This window comes from Toxotes jaculatrix, chromosome 11, assembly GCF_017976425.1.
Source record: "Toxotes jaculatrix isolate fToxJac2 chromosome 11, fToxJac2.pri, whole genome shotgun sequence".
Taxonomy (NCBI): Eukaryota; Metazoa; Chordata; class Actinopteri; family Toxotidae; genus Toxotes; species Toxotes jaculatrix.
This window is the reverse complement of record NC_054404.1, coordinates 13,357,335-13,382,513: the sequence shown is the minus strand read 5'-3', so window position 1 is coordinate 13,382,513 and position 25,179 is coordinate 13,357,335. Positions and strand designations below refer to the sequence as shown.

Here is a 25,179-nt window from a genome sequence, read left to right as displayed (position 1 = left end):
GGCGCATGTGTGTGTGTCCATCATCTTGCCAGGCTGGCCTTGCACCCGCCAAGAATCCCAGGAAACTATCTGCTACAGCAATCTCCTATTATAGCAGCGGGCTGTAGGAGGGGAGGTAGTGGGGTGGGGGGTGAAAAGAGGAGGCACAGATCCTCCCCTTCCTCTGCCTTATGGCCTTTTCTGCTGGGGGTTGAGTGAGGCTGTAGCCAGGGAGATTGCACTTCCATAGTTTAAATACTGTAATAAATGAAGGTAAAATTCATGTTCAGTGGAATCTTTCAGATATACAGTTATATGAAAAGTCTCTGTGAAAAGAAATTAAATAAAATGTTGATGATAAAATGATAAACAGATGATAAAATCTGACAAATCTGCTAAAATTATTCCATCTTGTGATCTCATAGTTTCAAAAGTTTCATTCAAGTCTATCATGATGATAGCAGGTGGGTGGTGACCAAGCGCCACTTGTTGACACTCCACATATTACTTGTCAGTTCTGTTCAACTAATAGGCTGGCACTCCAGTGTGAGGCAATTGAGTTATTTATGTATCCCAGTGGGGCACCCGAACTGGAGCCCCCCACCCCCACCCACACACTAACACGATAATAACACATCTTCAGGGAATTAGGTTTTTCTCCTGGTTCAGACCCCAGAACCTCCTCAGCCTGGTTGTAACATTTTCCCAGTTTGCTGACAGTTAGCTCTCACTGCTAATGGCCAACAGCTTTAGCTGTCCAGATTTATAAATAGTTGAGAGGCTGTTTGTTTCATCCGTCTGACACTCGACACCAAAGGATCTCGCAGACCCGCATGCTAGTTGAAGCCCTCATTCTGTCCCCCATGGTGGACACTCTCTCTGGGACAAGTCCTCTATTTCTGTCTGGTCTCCAGCCCCGGGTTCCGCTGCCTTCCTCTGGTCAGATGCTCAAAGACCTGACTGTGGACTATAAAGAGGATTTTGCTTTGGATTGTTGTCAGTAGAAAGAGCCAGAGCTGCCAGTGTGGGGGGGCAAGTGTGAGGTGACAGGGCAGGATCAAATCAGTAAGGCCTTCCTGGGGAGACAGAGCCTTTTGAGGATTTTACAACAAGGCTCAGACTATGGATTATAAAACTAAAAGGTAAGATAAGAGCTCACTCTGAATTCTTGTTCATGTTGGGAGCAAAAAACTTAATAATAACTCATAAAATATCTAAGAGAAAAAATAAAAGAATAAATATAGTCTACCATACTGGCATGCATGTTTGATCGGTTTAATTTTAGGTTAAAATTTAAGTTAAATAAATAAAACAAGTGAAACATATGGCAAAATTCCCTGTTTAATCTCCAAAAGAAAATACATATTCACCTACTAGAGGTATTGTGCAGTGTTTAACTCAGCTGACAGATGTTGATTTTATTGCACTGACAGTTGCTGACATTCATAAATATTTAGTTGTATCCTTTCTGCTCTCAGAAGTGACAGATTTGCTGCTGTTGAGTCTCTGTTTGGACCTCAGATCCTTTGAAAATGAGGCCTCTTTGGTGTCAAGTTTTAGAGTTGGAGGCCCGTCACTGGATAAAAATAAACTTGTCACATGCAAGAATGAACAGAAATCACCTTGACAGTTTGACATGAGATCATCGTTGCAAAAAGGGCTCAAATTAGGGACAGTTGCATGTGTTGTTTGGGTAGAGGTGTAGTGACATAAAATTGGAAGAGTTTTTGTATCTTGCTTTCTTCTTTCTTCATGCTTACCATGAATTCATAAAAGATGTGCCCTCGCCTAAGTTGCTTTCTGCTTAAAGAGGAAGGTGCTGCATGACACGCATTTTTAAACTTCCTTTCATTTCTGCACCGGTTTTATTTGATATTGACTTGCTGCTGGGCAGTGCAACGTTGTGGTGCGTAGCTGATCTGTAGATGCGTATGAGATGGATGGCTTCCAGGTCTGAAGATATTAATGAACCACTGGATATTCTGAGCAAGGTGATGGCTGCCTGGCAGCTGCAGTTGATTTAGCCAGAACATGCCCATGACGTTACCTTGTTGCCTCTAAACATACAAACATTTGATTTGCAAAGCACAGTACAGTAGAGGAAGTATGAGATAAGAAGGCTATAAGAAGTTGGAATAAAGTGTGTGCTGCAATGCATCATTTTTAGATTTTGAATCCAGTTTATAGGTATAGTTTTGAAGGGCCTCCATAAGCAATGCATAACAGTTTACTGGTGGTGAGACAGAGATAAGAAAAGTTGTAACATATATGTCACAGAACTCACCCGGCCTTGGCTGTTCCAGATTTACAGATTGGAAAACACTTTTATTCATGAAAAATATTTGCAAATAAAGCACCACTAGCTAATTAATACTCCTCTAAGTGTTTTATGCTTTCTACACTTTTGTAAATTAGTCACTTTGGCAAAGGTAAGATTTTTAGTAGTAAAATGTAAACAAAGTTGTTTTTTGACCAACTAAACCAAACTTAAATGTCATATTAGAACATTTTAGATGACAGACTGTGTACTTAAACCAGCTGTAAACGTTCTAATTTTACCTCTGAAATCTCAGTTTAGCAGCACTTCTACGTAAGGATATTTTAATCCACTTCGCAGCTGCTCTCTCCGTGCTGTAGTAAAACCAAAGGGTTTTACTGCAAGATTAGTTTTCAATTTAATGTTGCAGTTGACTTTTTGACTCCTTCACTCAAAACAACTTGATGGAAATCTGACCTGTTGGTTTAACTTGTCTAACCTTAAATCAACATTAACATATTGATTAGTAGCTAGTTAATTCCAACCTGTGATTGTTGTCAAATCAGTATCAATACATAGCTTTTAATCAAAAGGAGAACAAAATCACCCACAAAGGAAATCTGTGTGTGTGCGCGCGCACACACATTTGTGTCTGTGTGGTCATCTAAGCTTGTACGGATGCATTCTGCTTTCCCAAAATAACTCACGTGAGGCTGTCTTTGCTGTGCCTAGCAACAGTGTAGTTTTATTCACAACATCTCTGAAGGTCATACTGACTGAGTGGAAGGATTGACAGAGCTGTTTTCAGAACCACATACAGTACATTGTTGCTTAATGCAAAGGAAAAAAGCTTCTTATCAAGGCCAGGCATCATAAATTGAGTACCACGGCAAATGAGTTACAATTTTAAAGTGAGATAATACATTTCATATATCTTAGGCTTTGGATCAAGGAGATACATCACACACATCTTCCAAATACCATTAAACAACGTTTCTTTTATTATAAATGGTTATGTGAGTGTATGGACAAACCCAGGCTAATGCTCCTTTCTTTTCTCCTGCAGGTGAACAACAAATTCTGGGATTGTATGGACAGAGGCCAACTAAAAGGCACGATGCCTTAGGATTGTCTGGCTGTACAAAATCCTGACCAGGAGCCCCAAACTCTGGGTCCTCCAGTGCCAGCAGCAGGCAGAGTGTATAATTTTGAGGTCTGTGTTTGCATGAATGACTGAGGAACTGAGGACGGAGCTCATTGTTAGCGAGCCAGCATCATGACCTCAGTTGAGAAGCGCCGCTCGGGCCGAAAGAGTGGCGGGCATCGAAAGCACAGCGATGGAGGCTACAGCGATACCTCCAGTGGTGGGTCGTTTCTGGATGAGACTGACCGTGAGGTCAGCAACCTGACAGATCGAGCATTCAGAAGTCTCTGCATCGGAGATGAAGCTGTTTACAATGACTCAGACCTTTGTTCATCTTCACCCTGCAGCCAGAGAGACAGACAGCTGGCCTTTAGCCAGAGTGGCCAGGACAGAGAGGACAGAGAGAGGGAGGAACTTAAGAGAGCTGCACATGAGAGCTTCACCCTCAGGGTGCAGCAGTACGGACAGAACTGGATTCATGGAGGAATGTACGGGGCTGAGATCCACAGAGATCCACAGTGGGAGGTTTACGGGGAAAGGACACAGGGGAGGGTTTCTGCCACATTCCAGCAATCCTTTGTGGAAACTTCTCAACAGGAGAAATCTCTGAGGGAAGAACAGCTGTCCTTCCTCAGCAATGGAGCCACAGAGTTGAGTTCACAGCAACGCAGAAGCCGCTCCAGAGTTTCCTCCCTCATCAGAGCTTTTAACTCTGAGGGGCACAGGGATGGAGCAGGGGTGGATGGAAAACTCAGGGAGTGGAATGATGAGACAAGCTGGGACAAATCAGCTCTGATGAGCATCCAAAGGGAACTTTCTGAATTCTCAACATCATACCAGCAAAACTTTAACAGCGAGCATTTCCCCTCAGCTGGCCCGTTCTCATCCCGGGACACCAGCTTCTACTCCTCTGAAGTAGCAGCAGTGGCTCGTATGAATTCTGCATCCTCTTTTATGAGCACTTCCCACAGTAAACACAGCATGTCCACACAGGTCAACTGTAACTCTAACTTCTTTATACACAGTGAGTTCAGTCCCTTCAAGGTATGGAGGGACCATAACAGGTTTCCTTTTCAACAAGGAGAAGTCTCAGGGTTTATGCACTGCTCAGAGTTTCCTAAATGGTACGAGACACCAATGTACAAGGAACTTTCACTGGAGGCCCAACCACAGGGTCCTTATAGGTTTGAGGAGAGGGGTATCAGACACATGAGGAATAACTTGGCGCCAGTGGTTCCTCCCACTCCTCCACGCGCCACATCAACATCCACAATGCTGCAGAAAGCTTCAGCTGTGGAGAAACGCTGTGAGTCGGAACTGGCAGGTCATTACCCCCACAGGAAGCGGACGCAGAGCCTGGGAACTAACAGGCTCCCATCCCAGCGCCCTTCAACTGCTTCGCCTACCATCGAGATGTCTCGACGTGTCCGGGACACCATCAGCTCCGTGAAAGCCCTCCAGCAAAAAATCAAAATGATGACAGAGCAAAATATGGCAACAGGGATGACAGCAAATCAACAAGGAGTACTTTATAGCACTGAAAATTTAACTCCCTTTGGCAACATTACAGAAACAGTGGCACCAAACGTTGTCAGAAGTAACACAAGCACAACTCCCTTCAGCATCAGTCAGCTGCTCACACCTTCAGTCCATGCACATCAAGAAGCCGAGATATCAGCGGTCCGACAATTGCCAGTTTCCCCTCAACCTGTGGAACATCCTCCAGTGCGAGCTGAAAGCAGGGGAGCCATTCCAGATGTTAGGATGTCCAGCTACAAATCCAGAGCCAGTAGCCTACTCTTCAATCTCAAAGACAACAGGAAAAGAGTGAAAAACACCTACAGTCCTACCAAATTTAAAGGCTTGGAAACACTGGAGAAAAACAGACAACCATCTATCCAGGAGCCCAGAGACACTGTAATAGACATCCCTGATTTTCCAGATGCAGACATTCAGTTTACCCAGGCAGAGGAATCCAGCAGGGCACATGCTGCCTCACATCAATATGTAAACCAGTATCAAAGCCCTAGACTGGCACTTGCAACACTAAATTCTCAACCTGCAACAGCACATGCAGGCCAGTATTCAGAATACACTTTAAATGATTACCAAACAGTTCAATTGCAAGGTGAGATGGTTCATCACTCCGGGTTCACTGGCTTCATGCCTGAAAATTATACCAACAATCAGCTGGCCAATGGACAGAATCTCCATGAAGACTTATTGTCATTTACTCCCTATAAACAAGGCATGATAGATAATGTAGAAACTCTGGGAGGGGATGCATGCAGGCTTAAACCATCATATACAGCTACAGATAAGCCATGGCTAAATGCTGACAACAATCAAACCAGAGAATACTTCATAAGTAAGGCAAATGCTGAGCAACATTTTAATGAAACTGTGGGAAGGGAATTCACAAAGGTGGATAGATATCAGCAGCTCAAAGAGAACAAACACGATTACAGTAATGTGTCCTCACAGGATAGGTGGAGACAGACAAACAGCCAAGGCGCAGAAAGGCTCAGTCTGAAAGCAGCTATCTCTCCATGGAAACAAGAGATAACTGCTTTAATGGAAAAAGACCAACATGCACAGGCTTACCCAAGAGCAGCCACGATAAAGGAGGAACTAAATTTACCCAGAGACAAATACAGAGGAGAAAATCAGCAAAGTATAAATAAAGAAGCTGAAAACATAGAGTTGGGGCAGAGTTTTGGTGTTGGAACATCTCATAAAAATACTGGGTTGGTCAATCCCAACATTTCAAACCAACTTCCACAATATGCTCCATTTAGTAATGATTATGTGGAAAATCACGCTTATTATGGACAACAGCAACCTGGAACAATTAGGGACAAATATGTTCTTCAGAAGTATCATGGACACAATGAGGAAAATGAAATGAAAGAAACTTATTTGACACATGATTATAATATGTATACTGCTCAGGAACACCAAAACCTACACACCCTCTATTCTAATAAAGATAAAACTATGCTCACGCAAGAAACAGGTCAGAGAAAACAATATACGCCAGTTCCAAAGGGACATGAAATGCAAAGTCTCCAGCCAGCAAAAGCCAAACAGTTTGAACATAATATGCAGAAAAATTCATTAGCTAATCCTGACAATGCAGCTGCCCCCGCAATGGCAAACCAGGTGAAGGATAAACAGTTTGTTGAGGTCAAGGCTGAACAGGCCACGGCAGAACATATAAAAGCACAACACGCCCAAGCAGAGCTGGCAAAAGCTCAGCACTGGGCTCAAGTGGAGCAGCCCAAAGCAGAGGTTAGGTTAATTTTAGCAGGGCACACTGGTTCAGAGAAAGTCAAGGCAGAACAGGCCAAAGCAGAACTAACAGAACGTGAGAGAGTAAAACAGGGTAAAGCAGAACCTATTAAAGAGGAGAAAAGAAAAGGGGAACAGATAGAACAGTCCAGAGAAGAACAACCAGAGCATGCAAGAGAGGAGCGGACAAAGGTAGAGCAAACCAGAGCACCTAAGGTAGCAGAAGAGCCAAGAAATATTACAGAGGAGGCAGGAGCTGTGCACGGAGCTGTGCACATGAAAGAGGAGCAGGGTGAACAGGTCAAAGCTGAACAAGCTAAAGGAGAAAGGCTAAAAGAAGAACACATAAAAACTGAGCTGGCAAAGGCAGAGCAGGCCAGAATACAGCAAGCTGTACAGGCCAGAAGAGAAAGGATCAAAGTAGAGCAAGCTGAGGAAAAACATGTAAGGACAGTGCAAGTTGAAAGAGAGCAGAGAGCAGCAGAACATCAGCAGCAGAATATCAGAATAGATAAGACTGAACCAGAACAGGTTGAAACAGTGCATAGAAAAGGAGAACAAGCTAAACAAGACCAAATAAGAGAGCAACAAGCTAAAACAGAACAAGAAAACATAAAGATATTTGAAATTGGAAAGGTCGAAGCAGACTGCATTAAAGTTAGAGATGTTAGACAAGAGAAACCTGAGGAAGAGTCAATTCAAGAGGGTCAAGTAAATACAGAGCAACCTGCAACACATAGAAGTAAACCTTACAAGCCAAGAAGAGAAGAGAGCCACTCAGAGCAGACAAAGTTAGAGCAAAACAAAGTGGAGCTGGCCAAAGCAGATGTAACAAAACCAGTGAACTTGCAGGAAAGGTTAGTTAAACCTGGAGCAAACCCAGCAGTGACACAACAAATCAAAAGTGAGCCAGATAAAGTTGAACGAGTTAAGACAGAGTTAGCTAAAGCTAAAGCAGAATTGGCCAAAATTAAGGAGAAAATGAGAGGAGAGCAAAAAGAGAAAGTCAGAAATACTGTCATCATAAAAGAAGATGATGTTACAACGAAAGATGTTCCTTTGAGGGCAAATATAAATAAAAATGAGGTTTACAAAAAGCAGGATTGGGCAGCACAAATGCATCAACAGAAGGAAGACTCAGTGGTCAGCAGAAAGGGTAGAGATCAACCTGATAGAGGGGCTGATGATTATGACGACCTAAGAGAGAAATATGGTTTTACTACTGCAGTTTCAACAAACAGAAACAAAGTGTCAGCTGTAGGAAATGATTCTTCAAATGATGCCAGTGAAACATCAACTATATCTCTTGACAAAGTTGAGACAGTGGATAAAGAGAAATCGAAAGACAGACAAAGTCCTACAAGCAGATTTGCAACTCCTAACACGGAAAATAAGGTAGGCGTAGGCAGCTTTAACTTCAGTGAGATGACAGACAGTCATTATGTTTACAGTGAGTCATCCAAAGAATTCAAATTATCCAGTTCTAATTATTTACCTACCCATGTAGATAATAGAGCAAACTGCGATGCTGTTGCTGATCAAGTGAAGGATAACAGTGCTGAAAAGTTGGAAAAATGTGACCCTGTCAAACACACTGATGTTTCACAGCACAGAGATTCAGATATGACTAAGCTGCTCCCACTTGAAAGAAAACCTAAGTCAGCTGAGCACAGTGTAGGTCCAGGTAAAGATCAGCATTTTACGCCTCCCAGAGCACTGTCCCTTAAAGAAAGAGTGCAGACCAAGCAGGAGATTCTGACCTCCAAAATAAAAGCTCATGCAGAAAAAGAGATTTCAGCAATTAAAGAAAAGGGTTTTGCTATTAGAGATGGGTTTATATCCAAAAATCCCACAAAGCAATTAGCAGGTAGTCAGAGTAATTATATACGACAGAGGCCACCATCACAGGAGGTGTCTAAAAAGCATGAGAGCACAGTGTCAAGTAATATTACACCAAAGCACCAGATGGAGCCTTCAGGAACACATGTGGAACCAGTCAAGTCTGTGTCAACCTCTAGCTCTGCTACAACAGCAGTTAAGTCTGCAGCAACCACTGGTCAGTTAGAAGACCATTCACAGAAAGATGTTTCCAAAGAACCAGTGAAGAGCAATGCCAATGCGCCCAAACCACCCAAAGATGCAAAACAGACAGGAAGTTATACCACAAGCACTGACGAAGGTGTGGTAGAAAATCAAAAGGAAGAGAATCGATCAGGAATTAAGCTTCCAAAGCAAGGTCAAGAGCAGAACAACCAAGGAAAACAGGAAGTAAATCATGGTGCAAACTCTGGAAAACAGAAACAGGGACTATCTAGTCTCTATCAAGACAATCTTGCCATAAGCAAAGACCATCTGTATAAGAAGAAAGAGGATCCACCACAAGCTACAGCTCTGGTCAAAGCTGAAAGCTCCAAATCTTTGATAACAGAAAAGCCTGAGAGTAAACATGAAGCAGTTCATGAGGACTCACCACCTTCAATAAATTTTGTCTTTGGTCAGAACAAGACCCCTGTGGTTGATGACAGCTTGCAGATTATGGGGATAATGGTAACTGTGCGGGAAAGAAGGCCATCTGAGAACAATGGTCAAGGGGATAACCAAGAACAAATAAGTTCAAAAGAGAAAGAATGCAGTAATTCAGAGCTAGATAAGCATCATCCCAGCTCAGGTCTAGAAATAAGTCAAGTAAATAAATCTTCAAAAGAAGCAAAGCCAAAAGACAGAGTTGTACAAGAAACTAATCCCACAGCGAAGGAAGCTCAAACTACAGTTGGTGTGAATAATAATCCTGAAAACAAGCAAGAAACTTCAACCCAAGAGACAAGAAAAAACAATGTGTCTGAGAATGTGACAGAGAAAAGGACAAATGTCCAGGAGAGTTCCCTTTTAAATGCAAGATCCCAAAAGGAAACACAACTTCAATCACCACTGACTGAAAAAGGTGTGCCACCAAAAGTCACTGTACCTGCTAAAAATAAAGTGTTGGCTGAATCTCAACCCCTTCTCAACAATCAGGACATGATATCAAAAGAAACAAAAGACGACTCACATAAAACGGCTAAAGAGAGCTCAGCAAAGAGCACAAGGAAAGATGAAGTAAAGAGGAAAACAGAAGAGAAAAATCCACAAAAAACACAAACAGCACAAACCAATGAGAACCTCATGGCCAAGCTGGAGAACACAGGAATCAAATGCAAGAATGATCCCAACAGAGCTGAAGATCTGATAAAACATGATGTCCACCTATCAGTGACAGAAGATATGACAACTGTCATAAATCCATCCAAAAGCAGGAAAACAGGTGGCAAGAGTGCTCCCCTACTGGAGGAAAAGAGACATGACTCAACACCATCAAAGCCATTCAACAAAATGAATCCATCTCACCATTTAACTGAGAATCAGAACAAACAATCTCCAAATCTACAGTATCAAGAGACACACACTGGAGAACATAATCAAGTGGATGAAGATGTGCATATTGACAGCATTGCCATCAGAGTTGTGCCAGCAGTAAGTGAGAAGGACAACTTAAAAATGGCAGGAAAATATCATTTCCCAAATGTCCCTTCTGATGTGGCTTTAGGTAATGTACATAAACAAGTTGTATCATCTAGTTGTGAAGAAAAAGTGAACAGTTCAAACAGTGAAGACAGAACCAAAGACCTCACTCCAGCAAGCAGTGAGAAGCAGATGAAAGATGGTTTGGAAGACAAATCAGGAGAACAGTATGTGTTGTCCAGTGTGAGAAACTTGTCTGATTCACTGAAAATCAGCTATCAACAGAACAGCATCAGTGCACCTAGTGAGAATATTCAAGCTGAAAATGGAAAGCCTGAAAATACAAAGGAAGGTGGGCAATCTGTAGATAAATCAATAGAAGGAGATTACTTTCAAGTGCAAGGGACAGCAGAAACAAATAAACCACACAATAGTGCAAATGTTGGAGGGACATTAGATGGTATTTCAAAGGGAAGGGAACTTCCAGAGTTACAAGAAAACAAGACTGCTGTGAGCAATAAGTCACAAGAGGCCATAAAAAATGAAGTCTTTGTGTTGGATCAAAGTGAAAGGAAAACAACAGAATCAAGTTCAGTGAGTGTTCAGAATGAGGACACGGAAAAGAAAAACTGGGAAACAGAAGATAAGCTGGCTTCAAAACACAGTGCTGTTCCCACAGAGAGACAGAGTAATAGTGAAATGATGGAAGCAGGTCAAGCTTATCACGTCAGAAAACATCACACAGTGAGCCAATCCAGTTTATCAGCAAGGGAAAGACAGAGCTCAAGAAATTCAGATCCAACCAGGGCAACTGCTGTCAAGGAGATACCTGAAGTTAAACCAAAACCAAAAGAAAGGGCATCCACAATACCTGAAATATCTGCAATTGCAGACTATGCCAGATTAAAAGTAATTGTGTCAGAGGAGAGGGCAGACATAATTCAGGAATTTCCACCCAACAAAAAGGAGGGATTCTTTCCACTTATACAGACTCGTCATAGCAGACGTCCAGTATTCACTGTTGACCCAAAAGATGTCTCTGTGAAAGAGAAAAGTTTACCAAATAAGACAGAAGTGAGTGCCACAGTGAAAAAAGAGCCCAAAGCATTAATATTTCCCATTACAGAGAAAGAACACCAAAAGACAGGAATGTTCAAACTGGGAGATAAAGAAAGACAAGAGAAAATGGTTTTAGATGCCACTGGTGTTTCAGATTCTGGGGCAAAACCGTCACAGCATCTCAGAGAAAGAAACAAATCACTGACAATTCATCTCAAGAACCAGGGAAGTGAAGAACAAGTGGCTGGTACTGATACTCAAAGACTTCATCAAGTAGATCAAAGTAGTTGCCCATCAGACAATCATCCCTTGCAAGCAAAAACATCATCTTCTGAAGTCAACAGGGCAAGAAATATATCTGAGTTCCAACACCTGAAGTCACTAGAAAACTCCAATCCACATGAAAAACCTGAAGGATTTTCTTCAAAAGCTGAAAGTATTCCATATTCGGATAAAAAGTCTCATCAACAACCTGTTTTGGGGCAAGAGCAGACCATAGAGGAAAGCACAACAACTCTGAGAATAAATGAAAAGATTGAAAATAAACCCGCTAATACCAGGGAAGAGAGAAAAGAAAAACTGAGACAAGAAGGGCATGCAACTCAACATGAAGAAACCACAGCAAAACAGGAAGAACGATTGTCCAAGATAGAAGAGGAGAAGAGAGCAGAAGACATGAGAATAAAACACATTATAGAGGAGAGTAGAGCTGCTCTGGCTGAAGAAGAGAGGAGAGCTGCTCAGAGAGAAGAGGAGAGGAGAGCAAAAGAGAGGGAGGCCATAGCTATTAAGATCAAGGAGAGGCGGGAAAAACAGAGAGCAGCAGATAGGAGAGCAGAGGAAGAAAGAAAAGCAAAGCAGATAGAGGAAGACAGAGCTGCTCAAAAAGAAGATGAAATGAGAGCAAAGCAAAGAGAAGAAGAAAAGAGAGTGAAAGAAACTGAGGAGAACAGAATAAAGACTGAGGAACAGAGGAGAGCAAAGTTGAGAGGGGAGGAAGAGAGGATAAAAGAATATGAGGAGAGGAGGAGGTTGAAACAGCAAGAGGAGGAGAGAGTTGCTCTAGAGGAGCAGCAAAGGAGAGCTGCACTAGAGGAACAGCAAAGGAGAGCTGCTCAAGAGGAGCAGCAGAGGAGAGCTGCTCTAGAAGAGCAGCAGAGGAGAGCTGCACTAGAGGAGCAGCAGAGGAGAGCTGCTCTAGAAGAGCAGCAGAGGAGAGCTGCTCTAGAAGAGCAGCAGAGGAGAGCTGCACTAGAGGAGCAGCAGAGGAGAGCTGCTCTAGAAGAGCAGCAGAGGAGAGCTGCACTAGAGGAGCAGCAAAAGAAAGCCAATCAAGAGGAGCAGCAGAGGAGAGCTACACAAGAGAAGAAGCAAAGGAGAGCCGCTCAAAAGGAGCAGCAGAGGAGAGCTGCACAAGAGGAGCAGCAGAAGAGAGCTGCACAAGAGGAGCAGCAAAGGAGAGCCACACTAGAGGAGCTGCAAAAGAGAGCTGCTCAAGAGGAGCAGCAGAGGAGAGAAGAGCAGAAGAGGAGAGCTGTACTAGAGGAGCAGCAGAGGAGAGATTCTCTGATTGAGGAGCAAAGGCGAGCTAAACAGATGGAGGAGAAGATACTTGCTGAAATTGAGGAGGAAAATAAAAGATCTCAGAGAGAGGAGGAAGAGAGGAAAGCTGCTGAAAACTTGCAGCTTGAGGAGAGCCAAGCAGCACTGAAAGAGGAGGAGAAGAGAGCAGCACGAGAACAGATCCTGGCTCAAAGACAGGATGAGATCAGGGCTAAAAAGAGAGAAGAAGAAAAGTTTACCACTCAGAGAGAAAAGGAAAGAGTTACTCAGATGGAGGAGCATAAAAGAGCAGCACAGAAGATGGATGCTCTCCAGTACTATGCCATCACCTCAACAGAATCAGAGAGGAAACTCAAAGAAAGACAATTATCCTCCCCTTTACCTTCCCAACAAAGAAACAATCCATCAGGGTTTGAGTCACCCGAGGACCCAGGATCCCACACAAGGCCTCATCGGCCACATGGCCCTGCATCTCCAGCTCCGACTCTGCCCCGCTCAAACACCTCCTCTCCTGCTCTGGGAGCCAAGCCCTTGATGTTCAGGGTGAAGGATAATACCATTAGAGGTTCTTCTTTCACCAAATCAGTGAAACCACGCTTCCATAAGAACTTTGGTGAGGATTTCCGAGTGGGTTCACCCATGGAAAGGGGGTCAGAGAGAGGAGAGGAGGAGCAGGAGATAATGAGACGCGGTGCTGGAAATCCTGTCCAACCTGACACGGGGTCAAACAGACTTTCTGCTATCAAAGAATTCTCGACCTTTCAGCCAGCATCTTCAGCTTCACATGATTACTCAGCCTATCTCCCACAACACAGGCCTTACTCCAGGAGGAGCATTGTTCTGGATGAAGATGACTCCCGTTCTGTCATCAGCAATATGTCAGAGGATGTGGAGAGTTTTGCCACCAGTGCAGCAGACCTGGCAGATATACGAGGCCTTTATGACTATGAGAGGCCAGAGTCGGCCTGTAGCTTCAGCAGTGATGTGTCCCGTTCTTTAGGTAAGCCTCCAGCTGTTCCCCCAAAGAGCGAGAAAGCCTTGCGTAGAGCCAAAAGGTTGACTACTCGGAGGATAAAGAAGGAGCTGTGCAAAGCTGCAGCAGACAGCCCTGAGGGAGTTGAGAGACCTCTTCAAGAAGTCTCCAGTGGTCCTCCGTCCTCCACCACTGAGGTACGCTCTCCCAGCCGCCATGCTGTTGCTTCCCCTCATTTTTCCTCACCTGTTTCCCTCGCTCATGCTCCAGCATTGGGGTCTAGCTTGCCTTCTTCGCACACAGAGCACCAATCCTCTCACCGCTCTGTCCATGCTTCCCCTCATGCCACTGGTCCTATCTCCCTCCCAGTTGCCACGCCTCATGCTACTGCCCCTATTTCCCTCCCTGTTGCTTCACCTCATGCTACTGGCCCTGCTTCCCACACTATTGCTCCTAAAACAGTTGCTCATGTTCCCTCATCTCCCACTCTCCATCATACCAACCATCCAGCTCCAGTGACACAGTACCATGTAGAGTCAAGATATCCCCACCCTCTGACCCAGCGCAAGGTGCTGCAAGACCTCGGCTCTGGTCAGTATTTTGTGGTAGATGTACCTGTTCAAGTGAAAACAAAGACTTTCTTTGACCCAGAGACGGGAAAGTATGTTCAGCTGAATGTCCGTGAGTCTGGCCAGAGCACCGCCCGACCCCAGCCCCAGCAAACATACTCACAGCCTCAGCTCCAATCCCAAATGCCGATCAAGTCGCAACAACAGCCCCTCTCCCGGGCATCTCCATCTGGCAAGCCCTTCATGCTTTATCAAGGTTACCATGGTTATTCCCAAGGCTACCAGCCTGCAGGTATCAACTCCGTACCCCCCCACAGGTCAACAGCCCCTGCAAATCTCCACCAGGACCAACAGCCTGTCAGGGAGAACCTCAACTACGGACACCCAGCCCCTGATATGAGACAGAACTCTGAAGGGCATCGATACAGCCCAGAGAAGACACCATACATGGACACAGTTAATAATACAGAGAAAACATATAACACAGTTTACAACACACATGGCTCATATGAGGCGTTCCCAGAGTGTGACACAAACAGCCAGCTTGCAGGAAGCTCAGTTTGTGAAAATGATAACTCAGCCCACTCAAGATATCAGCCCTGTGATATAATAACTATGAGTGAACTGGAGGACTTTATGGAGGTGTCTGACTAGTGAGAACAGAGATTGATAGCTTTGACTCAAAAACATTAATTATGTAATAATAATGTAAAGCAGACAAGAAGCTGAATATTTGATAAAGATACCCAAAGGCACAGTATGAATGGATCATTATATGCAGTATTTTAAGTATTTGTAAATGACTTTTTCAAGTGAAAATAGTCTCAGAATGTTTTTGGACTGTAGTTTTAAAAGGTCCCTGTAATAAGCTGTTAAATTGCTGCTGTAGCTTTTGGAGCTACACTGTTGTGCTATTTATTGTGTTACAGAGAAGTTTACCATTCCATTTGACTTTTGAATGTGAGAAGCTAAGATATGTTTCTTGTGTATACAGTGTGATCAGTATCCAGTTGCCTCCTTAGAAATATGTTATCATACATTACACAGCAGCAGAATATCAACAGTGTTTAGTAGCTTGGAAAAATCTTGGTCTCTGCTATGAGCACTGGCAGGCCTGCTTAAGTTTTAATTCTTTTTTTGTTTGTGTTTGTTGGAGAAATCCTACTTTTGGCATTTTGTGATGCATGATATCTTGTTAAAGGCACAGCATCAATCAAAGATCAGCAGATGGTGTAGAGCATAGTTTGTGTATTCAACCACTGTGTCAAAGTGAAAACATGGTGATGTGATTGTTGCTGTTTTTAAGGTTTAATTTCATGCAGTAGTCCATTTTTAAAGTTGGGAGTTTGTGAGAATGTTTCTGTGTTGCTGTGAAACAGAGTAGTGTGACATGGACTTTTTCAGGCAATAAAAACAAACTTCATTCAACTAAATCATTTTTCATCATGATCACAGTCTTTCAGAATCACATTGTAAAGGTTATAAATAAATATAAAAGAATTATAAAAGATTGTTGCAGTAGGCTAATTTTATTTTACTCAAAAGACTGTAATAATGATAACTGCCTCTGGCATCCTGTTCCTGACTTTTGAAATGTATCTTGGGTATGAATAACTCAAAATGAAGAGTCTTTTTACTGCGTGCATAAGACAATTACAAATTGTTATTGGGAGAGCACAATAATACATCCTGAGAGAGTTCATAAAATAACATGTTGCTGATAACATTTGCGTGTATGTGTCCTTTTTTGCCAGGTGAAACAATCCAAATGCATAAATCTTTGCCTACTGTACCTATGGGATCCAGTGCCTGAAATAATAGTAATAATACAAGATGGAAATGGCTTTTCTTTGATTTCCAAACTCAAATTAAATGTACACAGCTGCATTCAGAATGCCTGCATGTACAATACGTGTTCCCCTGTTTCAAGGTAACCTCAAGTGTTGTTGTCCACTGGTTCTTCCACTGGAGCAAAGACTTGATCTTGTGTAAAAGAAAACTGGAGGGAAATCCCAAGTAAAAATTGTAGTTAAGAAGACGTAACATTTCTTTACAGTCACCACAATTTTTTGGGGGGCATTTTCACACATAACCCTCAACTGATAAAAACTTTTACTATGGCTTAAACTTAAGCTGCATGTATAATACAGTTACTAAAATTTAAAAACTGAAGATTTTGTCGCATTTTGACAAGATTGAACCACCTTCTCAACCCAGCCCGTGCATTTTCCACTGAATCCATCCATCAAGAGGATCCTACGCAGGTCATATGTATGAAGGGTTAAATCTGTTGTGTAATTAGGGCCCGAGCACGAAACGCGTGCGAGGCCCTATTGGTATTGGAATGATTCTTCTTCTTATTATTATTATTCTTTTGCCACTTTGAGGTCACTTTTGACCCCCTCACCATGCATGAAAAATCACCAAATTTTGCTCAAAATTGTCCCCCGACGAAAATTTTCATTTGACTCTGTCCGTACGACCGGGCGTGGCCAAACGGCTCTACAGCGCCCCCTAAAGTGTGAAAATATTCACCGTAAGACCTACAGACTTGAAAATCGGTACACTCTTGGAGAAAAATTCCACCATGTACAGGAAGTCGGCCATTTTGGAAAGAATGCGCCATCTTGCATTTCGCACTCGCCGTACTTTGACGAACTCCTCCTAGGGAAATTGTCCGATTGCGCTGATTTTTGGTCAGATTACTCTTTGATGGGTCACACGGTCTGCCCATGGCGCCACCATGAAAATGACCCTTCGCCAACACACAGGAAATGGATGTATTTGTGGCTGTATCTCCCACATACTTCATCTAATGTAGATGAAAAAAATCAGGCATGATGATCATGTGATTCCGAACAGATTGATATGCTTATATGATGATGATATCGTCACAGCGCCCCCTAATGGCAGCGGTTTCATTTTTCTTTAATGAACTCCTCCTAGGGAAATCATCCGATTGAGCTGAAATCTTGTCATGTTGCTCTAAAGACACTATTGTCCAAAAGTTATCAAAAATTTTTCTCTACATTACAGCATGTGGGCAGAGCACTGCCGCAAAGTCACCCTCTGATTTGTGAAAATGAGGATTTTGGGTTTTTCCCACTTCTCATCCATTGTGACAAATACTCTGCCTTGAAACCTATATTCCCCTACAAGTCTTGCCACAGGGCACCATTTTAGCACAATTGGGTGCAGCCAAATGGCTCTGCAGCGCCCCCTAGAGTGTGAAAATATTCCAAGTAAGAGCTACAAACTTGAAAATCGGTACACAGATGCAACACATCGAGACAAGAACAAAAGTCTCTTGGAGGAAACTTCTAGGATGTACAGGAAGTCGGCCATTTTGGAAAAATGGCACCATTTGGCATTTTGCACTCGCCGTACTTTGACGAACTCCTCCTAGGGGAATTGTCCAATTGGGCTGATTTTTAGTCAGATTGCTCAGAAGGAATTAGGGACAAAAAGTTATCAAAAGCTTTGGTGTGGCATACACGGTCTGCCTGTGGTGCTGCCACCAATTTGACCCTTCGCCAACACACAGGAAGTGGATGTATTTGTGGCTGTATCTCCAACATACTTCATCCAATGCAGATGAAAAAATCAGGCATGATGATCATGTGATTCTGAACAGATTGATATGCTTATATGATGATACAGTCATAGCGCCACCTACTGGCTGTATGCATTATTTTTAGGCCTTTTTTCCACATTCCACACATTGTATTTTAATGAACTCCTCTTAGGGACATAATCTGATACATTTGAAATGTTGTCTCATGGTTCAGAAGACATTGATGAGTAAAAGTTATCAAAAGCTTTCATCAAAGTTACACGGTGTGGCCATGGCGCCACCACAAAATTGACCCTTTGCCAACAAATAAAATGGATGTATTTTGACGCCTTACTATACTATGACCATTTTTACGACATTTTCAGACCAAATAAAAGTATGACTTTTTTTTGGCCGATTTTGACGCCTTACCATACTATGACCATTTTTACGACATTTTGAGGCCAAAAAAAAGTATGACTTTGAACTCAAAATGTCATTAAAAATGTCATAGTATAGTAAGGCATCAAAATGTGACAAAAAAGGTCAAAATTTTTTTGACCTCAAAATATCATAGTATAGTATGGCGTTTTTTTCGTCATAAAAAACGTCATAGTATAGTATGGCGTCAAAATGTGACCAAAAAAGTCAAAAAAATTTTTGACCTCAAAATGTCATAAAAAACGTCATAGTATAGTAAGGCGTTTTTTTCAGACAAAAAAAGTCAAAATTTTTTTGACCCCCAAAAGTCATAAAAAACGTCATAGTATAGTATGGCGTCAAAATCGGACAAAAAAAGTCAAAAAAATTTTTGACCTCAAAATGTCTTAAAAAATGTCATAGTATAGTATGGCGTTTTTTTCGGGCAAAAAAAGTAAAAATTTTTTTGACCTCAAAATGTCATAAAAAACGTCATAGTATAGTATGACGTCAAAATGTGACAAAAAAAGTCAAAAATTTTTTGACCTCAAAATGTCATAAAAAACCTCATAGTATAGTACGGCGTCAAAATGTTACAAAAAAAGTGAAAATTTTTTTTGACCTTAAAATGTCATAAAAAACGTCATAGTATAGTATGGCGTTTTTTTCGGGCAAAAAAAGTCAAACTTTTTTTTGACCTCAAAATGTCATAAAAAACGTCGTAGTATAGTATGGCGTCAAAATGTGACAAAAAAGGTCAAAATTTTTTTTGAACTCAAAATGTCATAAAAAACCTCATAGTATAGTATGGCGTCAAAATGTGACAAAAAAAGTCAACATTTTTTTTGACCTCAAAATGTCATAAAAAACGTCATATAATAAGGCGTCAAAATTTTTTTTGACCTCAAAATGTCATAAAAAACGTCATAGTATAGTATGGCGTTTTTTTCAAGCAAAAAAAGTCAAAAAATTTTTTGACCTCGAAATGTCATAAAAAACCTCATAGTATAGTATGGCGTCAAAATGTGACCAAAAAAGTCAAAAAAATTTTTGACCTCCAAAAGTCATGAAAAACGTCATAGTATAGTATGGCGTCAAAATCGGACTAAAAAAGTCAAAAAAATTTTTGACCCCCAAAAGTCATAAAAAACGTCATAGTATAGTATGGTGTTTTTTTCGAGCAAAAAAAGTCAAAATTTTTTTTGACCTCAAAATGTCATAAAAAACGTCATAGTATAGTATGGCGTCAAAATGTGACCAAAAAAGTCTTACTATACTATGACGTTTTTTATGACTTTTTTTATGACTTTTGGAAAAAAACGTCATAGTATAGTATGGCGTCAAAATGTGACAAAAAAAAGTCACAAATTTTTTTTTACCTCAAAATGTCATAAAAAACGTCATAGTATAGTATGGCGTTTTTTTCGGGCAAAAAAAGTCAAAGTTCTTTTTGACCTCAAAATGTCAAAAAAAACGTCATAGTATAGTATGGCGTCAAAATGTGACCAAAAAAGTCAAACAAATTTTTGACCTCAAAATGTCATAAAAAACGTCATAGTATAGTAAGGCGTTTTTTTCGGACAAAAAAAGTCAAAATTTTTTTTGACCTCCAAAAGTCATAAAAAACGTCATAGTATAGTAAGGCGTTTTTTTTCGGACAAAAAAAGTCAAAATTTTTTTTGACCCCCAAAAGTCATAAAAAACGTCATAGTATAGTAAGGCGTATTTTTCGGACAAAAAAAGTCAACATTTTATTTGACCTCCAAAAGTCATAAAAAACGTCATAGTATAGTAAGGCGTTTTTTTCAGACAAAAAAATCGAAAAATTTTTTTGACCTCCAAAAGTCATAAAAAACGTCATTGTATAGTAAGGCGTCAAAATCGGACAAAAAAAGTCAAAATTTTTTTTGACCTCCAAAAGTCATAAAAAACGTCATAGTATAGTATGGCGTCAAAATCGGACAAAAAAAGTCAAAATTTTTTTGACCTCAAAATGTCATAAAAAACGTCATAGTATAGTATGGTGTTTTTTTCGAGCAAAAAAAGTCAAATTTTTTTTTGACCTCAAAATGTCATAAAAAACGTCATAGTATAGTATGGTGTCAAAATGTGACAAAAAAGGTCAAAAATTTTTTTGACCTCAAAATGTCATAAAAAACGTCATAGTATAGTATGGCGTCAAAATGTGACAAAAAAAAGTCACAAATTTTTTTTTACCTCAAAATGTCATAGTATAGTATGGCGTTTTTTTCGGGCAAAAAAAGTCAAAAAATTTTTTGACCTCAAAATGTCATAAAAAACGTCATAGTATAGTATGGCGATTTTTTCGTGCAAAAAAAGTCAACATTTTTTTTGACCTCCAAAAGTCATAAAAAACGTCATAGTATAGTAAGGCGTTTTTTTCGGACAAAAAAAGTCAAAAAATTTTTTGACCTCCAAAAGTCATAAAAAACGTCATAGTATAGTAAGGCGTTTTTTTCGGACAAAAAAAGTCAAAAATTTTTTTGACCTCCAAAAGTCATGAAAAACGTCATAGTATAGTATGGCGTCAAAATGTGACCAAAAAAGTCTTACTATACTATGACGTTTTTTATGACTTTTTTTATGACTTTTGGAAAAAAAACGTCATAGTATAGTATGGCGTCAAAATGTGACAAAAAAAAGTCACAAATTTTTTTTGACCTCAAAATGTCATAAAAAACGTCATAGTATAGTATGGCGTTTTTTTCGGGCAAAAAAAGTCAAAGTTCTTTTTGACCTCAAAATGTCATAAAAAACATCATAGTATAGTATGGCGTCAAAATGTGACAAAAAAAGTCAAAATTTTTTTTGACCTCAAAATGTCATAAAAAACCTCATAGTATAGTATGGCGTCAAAATGTGACCAAAAAAGTCAAAAAATTTTTTGACCTCAAAATGTCATAAAAAACGTCATAGTATAGTAAGGCGTTTTTTTCGGACAAAAAAAGTAAACATTTTTTTGACCCCCAAAAGTCATAAAAAACGTCATAGTATAGTAAGGCGTTTTTTTCGGACAAAAAAAGTCAACATTTTTTTTGACCTCCAAAAGTCATAAAAAACGTCATAGTATAGTATGGCGTTTTTTTCGGACAAAAAAAGTCAAAAATTTTTTTGACCTCAAAATGTCATAAAAAACGTCATAGTATAGTATGGCGTCAAAATGTGACAAAAAAAGTCAAAATTTTTTTTGACCTCAAAATGTGATAAAAAACGTCATAGTATAGTAAGGCGTCAAAATCGGACAAAAAAAGTCAAAATTTTTTTGACCTCAAAATGTCATAAAAAACGTCATAGTATAGTATGGTGTTTTTTTCGAGCAAAAAAAGTCAAAAATTTTTTTGACCTCAAAATGTCATAAAAAACATCATAGTATAGTATGGCGTCAAAATGTGACAAAAAAAGTCAAAATTTTTTTTGACCTCAAAATGTCATAAAAAACCTCATAGTATAGTATGGCGTCAAAATGTGACCAAAAAAGTCAAAAAATTTTTTGACCTCAAAATGTCATAAAAAACGTCATAGTATAGTAAGGCGTTTTTTTCGGACAAAAAAAGTAAACATTTTTTTGACCCCCAAAAGTCATAAAAAACGTCATAGTATAGTAAGGCGTTTTTTTCGGACAAAAAAAGTCAACATTTTTTTTGACCTCCAAAAGTCATAAAAAACGTCATAGTATAGTATGGCGTTTTTTTCGGACAAAAAAAGTCAAAAATTTTTTTGACCTCAAAATGTCATAAAAAACGTCATAGTATAGTATGGCGTCAAAATGTGACAAAAAAAGTCAAAATTTTTTTTGACCTCAAAATGTGATAAAAAACGTCATAGTATAGTAAGGCGTCAAAATCGGACAAAAAAAGTCAAAATTTTTTTGACCTCAAAATGTCATAAAAAACGTCATAGTATAGTATGGTGTTTTTTTCGAGCAAAAAAAGTCAAAAATTTTTTTGACCTCAAAATGTCATAAAAAACGTCATAGTATAGTATGGCGTCAAAATGTGATCAAAAAAGTCAAAAAAATTTTTGACCTCAAAATGTCATAAAAAACGTCATAGTATAGTATGGCGTTTTTTTCGGGCAAAAAAAGTCAAAGTTCTTTTTCACCTCAAAAAGTCATAAAAAACGTCATAGTATAGTAAGGCATTTTTTTCAGACAAAAAAATCGAAAAATTTTTTTGACCTCCAAAAGTCATAAAAAACGTCATAGTATAGTAAGGCGTTTTTTTCGGACAAAAAAAGTCAAAATTTTTTTTGACCCCCAAAAGTCATAAAAAACGTCAAAATCGGACAAAAAAAGTCAAAATTTTTTTTGACCTCCAAAAGTCATAGAAAACGTCATAGTATAGTAAGGCTTCAAAATCGGACAAAAAAAGTCAAAAATTTTTTTGACCTTCAAAAGTCATAAAAAACGTCATAGGATAGTAAGGCGCTTTTTTCAGACATAAAAATCGAAAAAATTTTTTGACCTCCAAAAGTCATAAAAAACGTCATAGTATAGTAAGGCGTCAAAATCGGACAAAAAAAGTCAAAATTTTTTTTGACCTCCAAAAGTCATAAAAAACGTCATAGTATAGTAAGGCGTTTTTTTTTCGGACAAAAAATGTCAAAATTTTTTTTGACCTCCAAAAGTAATAAAAAACATCATAGTATAGTAAGGCGTTTTTTTCGGACAAAAAAAGTCAACATTTTTTTTGACCTCCAAAAGTCATAAAAAACGTCATAGTATAGTATGGCGTCAAAATGTGACAAAAAAAGTCAAAATTTTTTTAGACCTCAAAATGTCATAAAAAACGTCATAGTATAGTAAGGCGTCAAAATCGGACAAAAAAAGTCAAAATTTTTTTGACCTCAAAATGTCATAAAAAACGTCATAGTATAGTATGGCGTCAAAATGTGATCAAAAAAGTCAAAAAAAATTTTTGACCTCAAAATGTCATAAAAAACGTCATAGTATAGTATGGCGTCAAAATGTGACCAAAAAGTCAAAAAAATTTTTGACCTCAAAATGTCATAAAAAACGTCATAGTATAGTAAGGCGTTTTTTTTCGGACAAAAAAAGTCCAAAAATTTTTTGACCTCCAAAAGTCATGAAAAACGTCATAGTATAGTATGGCGTCAAAATCTGACAAAAAAAAGTCAAAAATTTTTTTGACCTCCAAAAGTCATAAAAAACGTCATAGTATAGTAAGGCGTTTTTTTCGGACAAAAAAAGTCAAAAATTTTTTTGACCTCCAAAAGTCATGAAAAACGTCATAGTATAGTATGGCGTCAAAATCGGACAAAAAAAGTCAAAATTTTTTTTGACCCCCAAAAGTCATAAAAAACGTCATAGTATAGTAAGGCGTTTTTTTTCGGACAAAAAAAGTCAAAATTTTTTTTGACCCCCAAAAGTCATAAAAAACGTCATAGTATAGTAAGGCGTATTTTTCGGACAAAAAAAGTCAACATTTTTTTTGACCTCCAAAAGTCATAAAAAACGTCATAGTATAGTATGGCGTCAAAATGTGACAAAAAAGGTCAAAAATTTTTTTGACCTCCAAAAGTCATGAAAAACGTCATAGTATAGTATGGTGTCAAAATCGGACTAAAAAAGTCAAAAAATTTTTTGACCCCCAAAAGTCATAAAAAAAGTCATAGTATAGTAAGGCGTTTTTTTCGGACAAAAAAAGTCAAAAATTTTTTTGACCTCCAAAAGTCATAAAAAACGTCATAGTATAGTATGGCGTCAAAATCGGACAAAAAAAGTCAAAATTTTTTTGACCTCAAAATGTCATAAAAAACGTCATAGTATAGTATGGTGTTTTTTTCGAGCAAAAAAAGTCAAAAATTTTTTTGACCTCAAAATGTCATAAAAAACGTCATAGTATAGTATGGTGTCAAAATGTGACAAAAAAGGTCAAAATTTTTTTTGACCTCAAAATGTCATAAAAAACGTCATAGTATAGTATGGCGTCAAAATGTGACAAAAAAAAGTCACAAATTTTTTTTTACCTCAAAATGTAATAGTATAGTATGGCATTTTTTTCGGGCAAAAAAAGTCAAAAATTTTTTTGACCTCAAAATGTCATAAAAAACGTCATAGTATAGTATGGCGATTTTTTCGTGCAAAAAAAGTCAAAATTTTTTTTGACCTCCAAAAGTCATAAAAAACGTCATAGTATAGTAAGGCGTTTTTTTTTTCGGACAAAAAAAGTCAAAAAAATTTTTGACCTCCAAAAGTCATGAAAAACGTCATAGTATAGTATGGCGTCAAAATCTGACAAAAAAAGTCAAAAAATTTTTTGACCTCCAAAAGTCATAAAAAACGTCATAGTATAGTAAGGCGTTTTTTTCGGACAAAAAAAGTCAAAAATTTTTTTGACCTCCAAAAGTCATGAAAAACGTCATAGTATAGTATGGCGTCAAAATCGGACAAAAAAAGTCAAAATTTTTTTTGACCTCAAAATGTCATAAAAAACGTCAGTATAGTATGGTGTTTTTTTCGAGCAAAAAAAGTCACAAATTTTTTTGACCTCAAAATGTCATAAAAAACGTCCTAGTATAGTATGGCGATTTTTTCGTGCAAAAAAAGTCAAAATTTTTTTGACCTCAAAATGTCATAAAAAACTTCATAGTATAGTATGGCGTCAAAATCGGACAAAAAAAGTCAAAATTTTTTTTGACCTCCAAAAGTCATAAAAAACGTCATAGTATAGTAAGGCGTTTTTTTCGGACAAAAAAAGTCAAAATTTTTTTTGACCTCCAAAAGTCATAAAAAACGTCATAGTATAGTATGGCGTCAAAATCGGACAAAAAAAGTCAAAAATTTTTTTGACCCCCAAAAGTCATAAAAAACGTCATAGTATAGTAAGGCGT

General features: G+C 39.1%; 1 protein-coding gene across 2 annotated transcripts; it reads left to right on the top strand.

Annotated features, from left to right (window-relative positions):
- The first annotated feature begins 628 nt into the window (after positions 1-628).
- On the top strand, positions 629-16,051 carry LOC121189391. Of its 2 annotated transcripts, XM_041049478.1 has the most exons (3): positions 629-1,121; positions 3,303-13,961; positions 14,275-14,414. In XM_041049478.1, the coding sequence occupies exons 2-3, from the start codon at positions 3,513-3,515 to the stop codon at positions 14,281-14,283; spliced, it is 10,458 nt and encodes a 3,485-aa protein (XP_040905412.1). In that variant the 5' UTR covers positions 629-1,121; positions 3,303-3,512; the 3' UTR covers positions 14,284-14,414. The 2 variants fall into 2 exon arrangements, with proteins under 2 accessions (XP_040905412.1, XP_040905411.1); XM_041049477.1 differs by having other exon boundaries at positions 3,303-16,051.
- The last annotated feature ends 9,128 nt before the right edge of the window (positions 16,052-25,179 follow it).

Excerpts from the sequence above, each read along its gene's own strand:
- LOC121189391 (XM_041049477.1), top strand. The coding sequence starts at position 3,513 with ATGACCTCAGTTGAGAAGCGCCGCTCGGGCCGAAAGAGTGGCGGGCAT.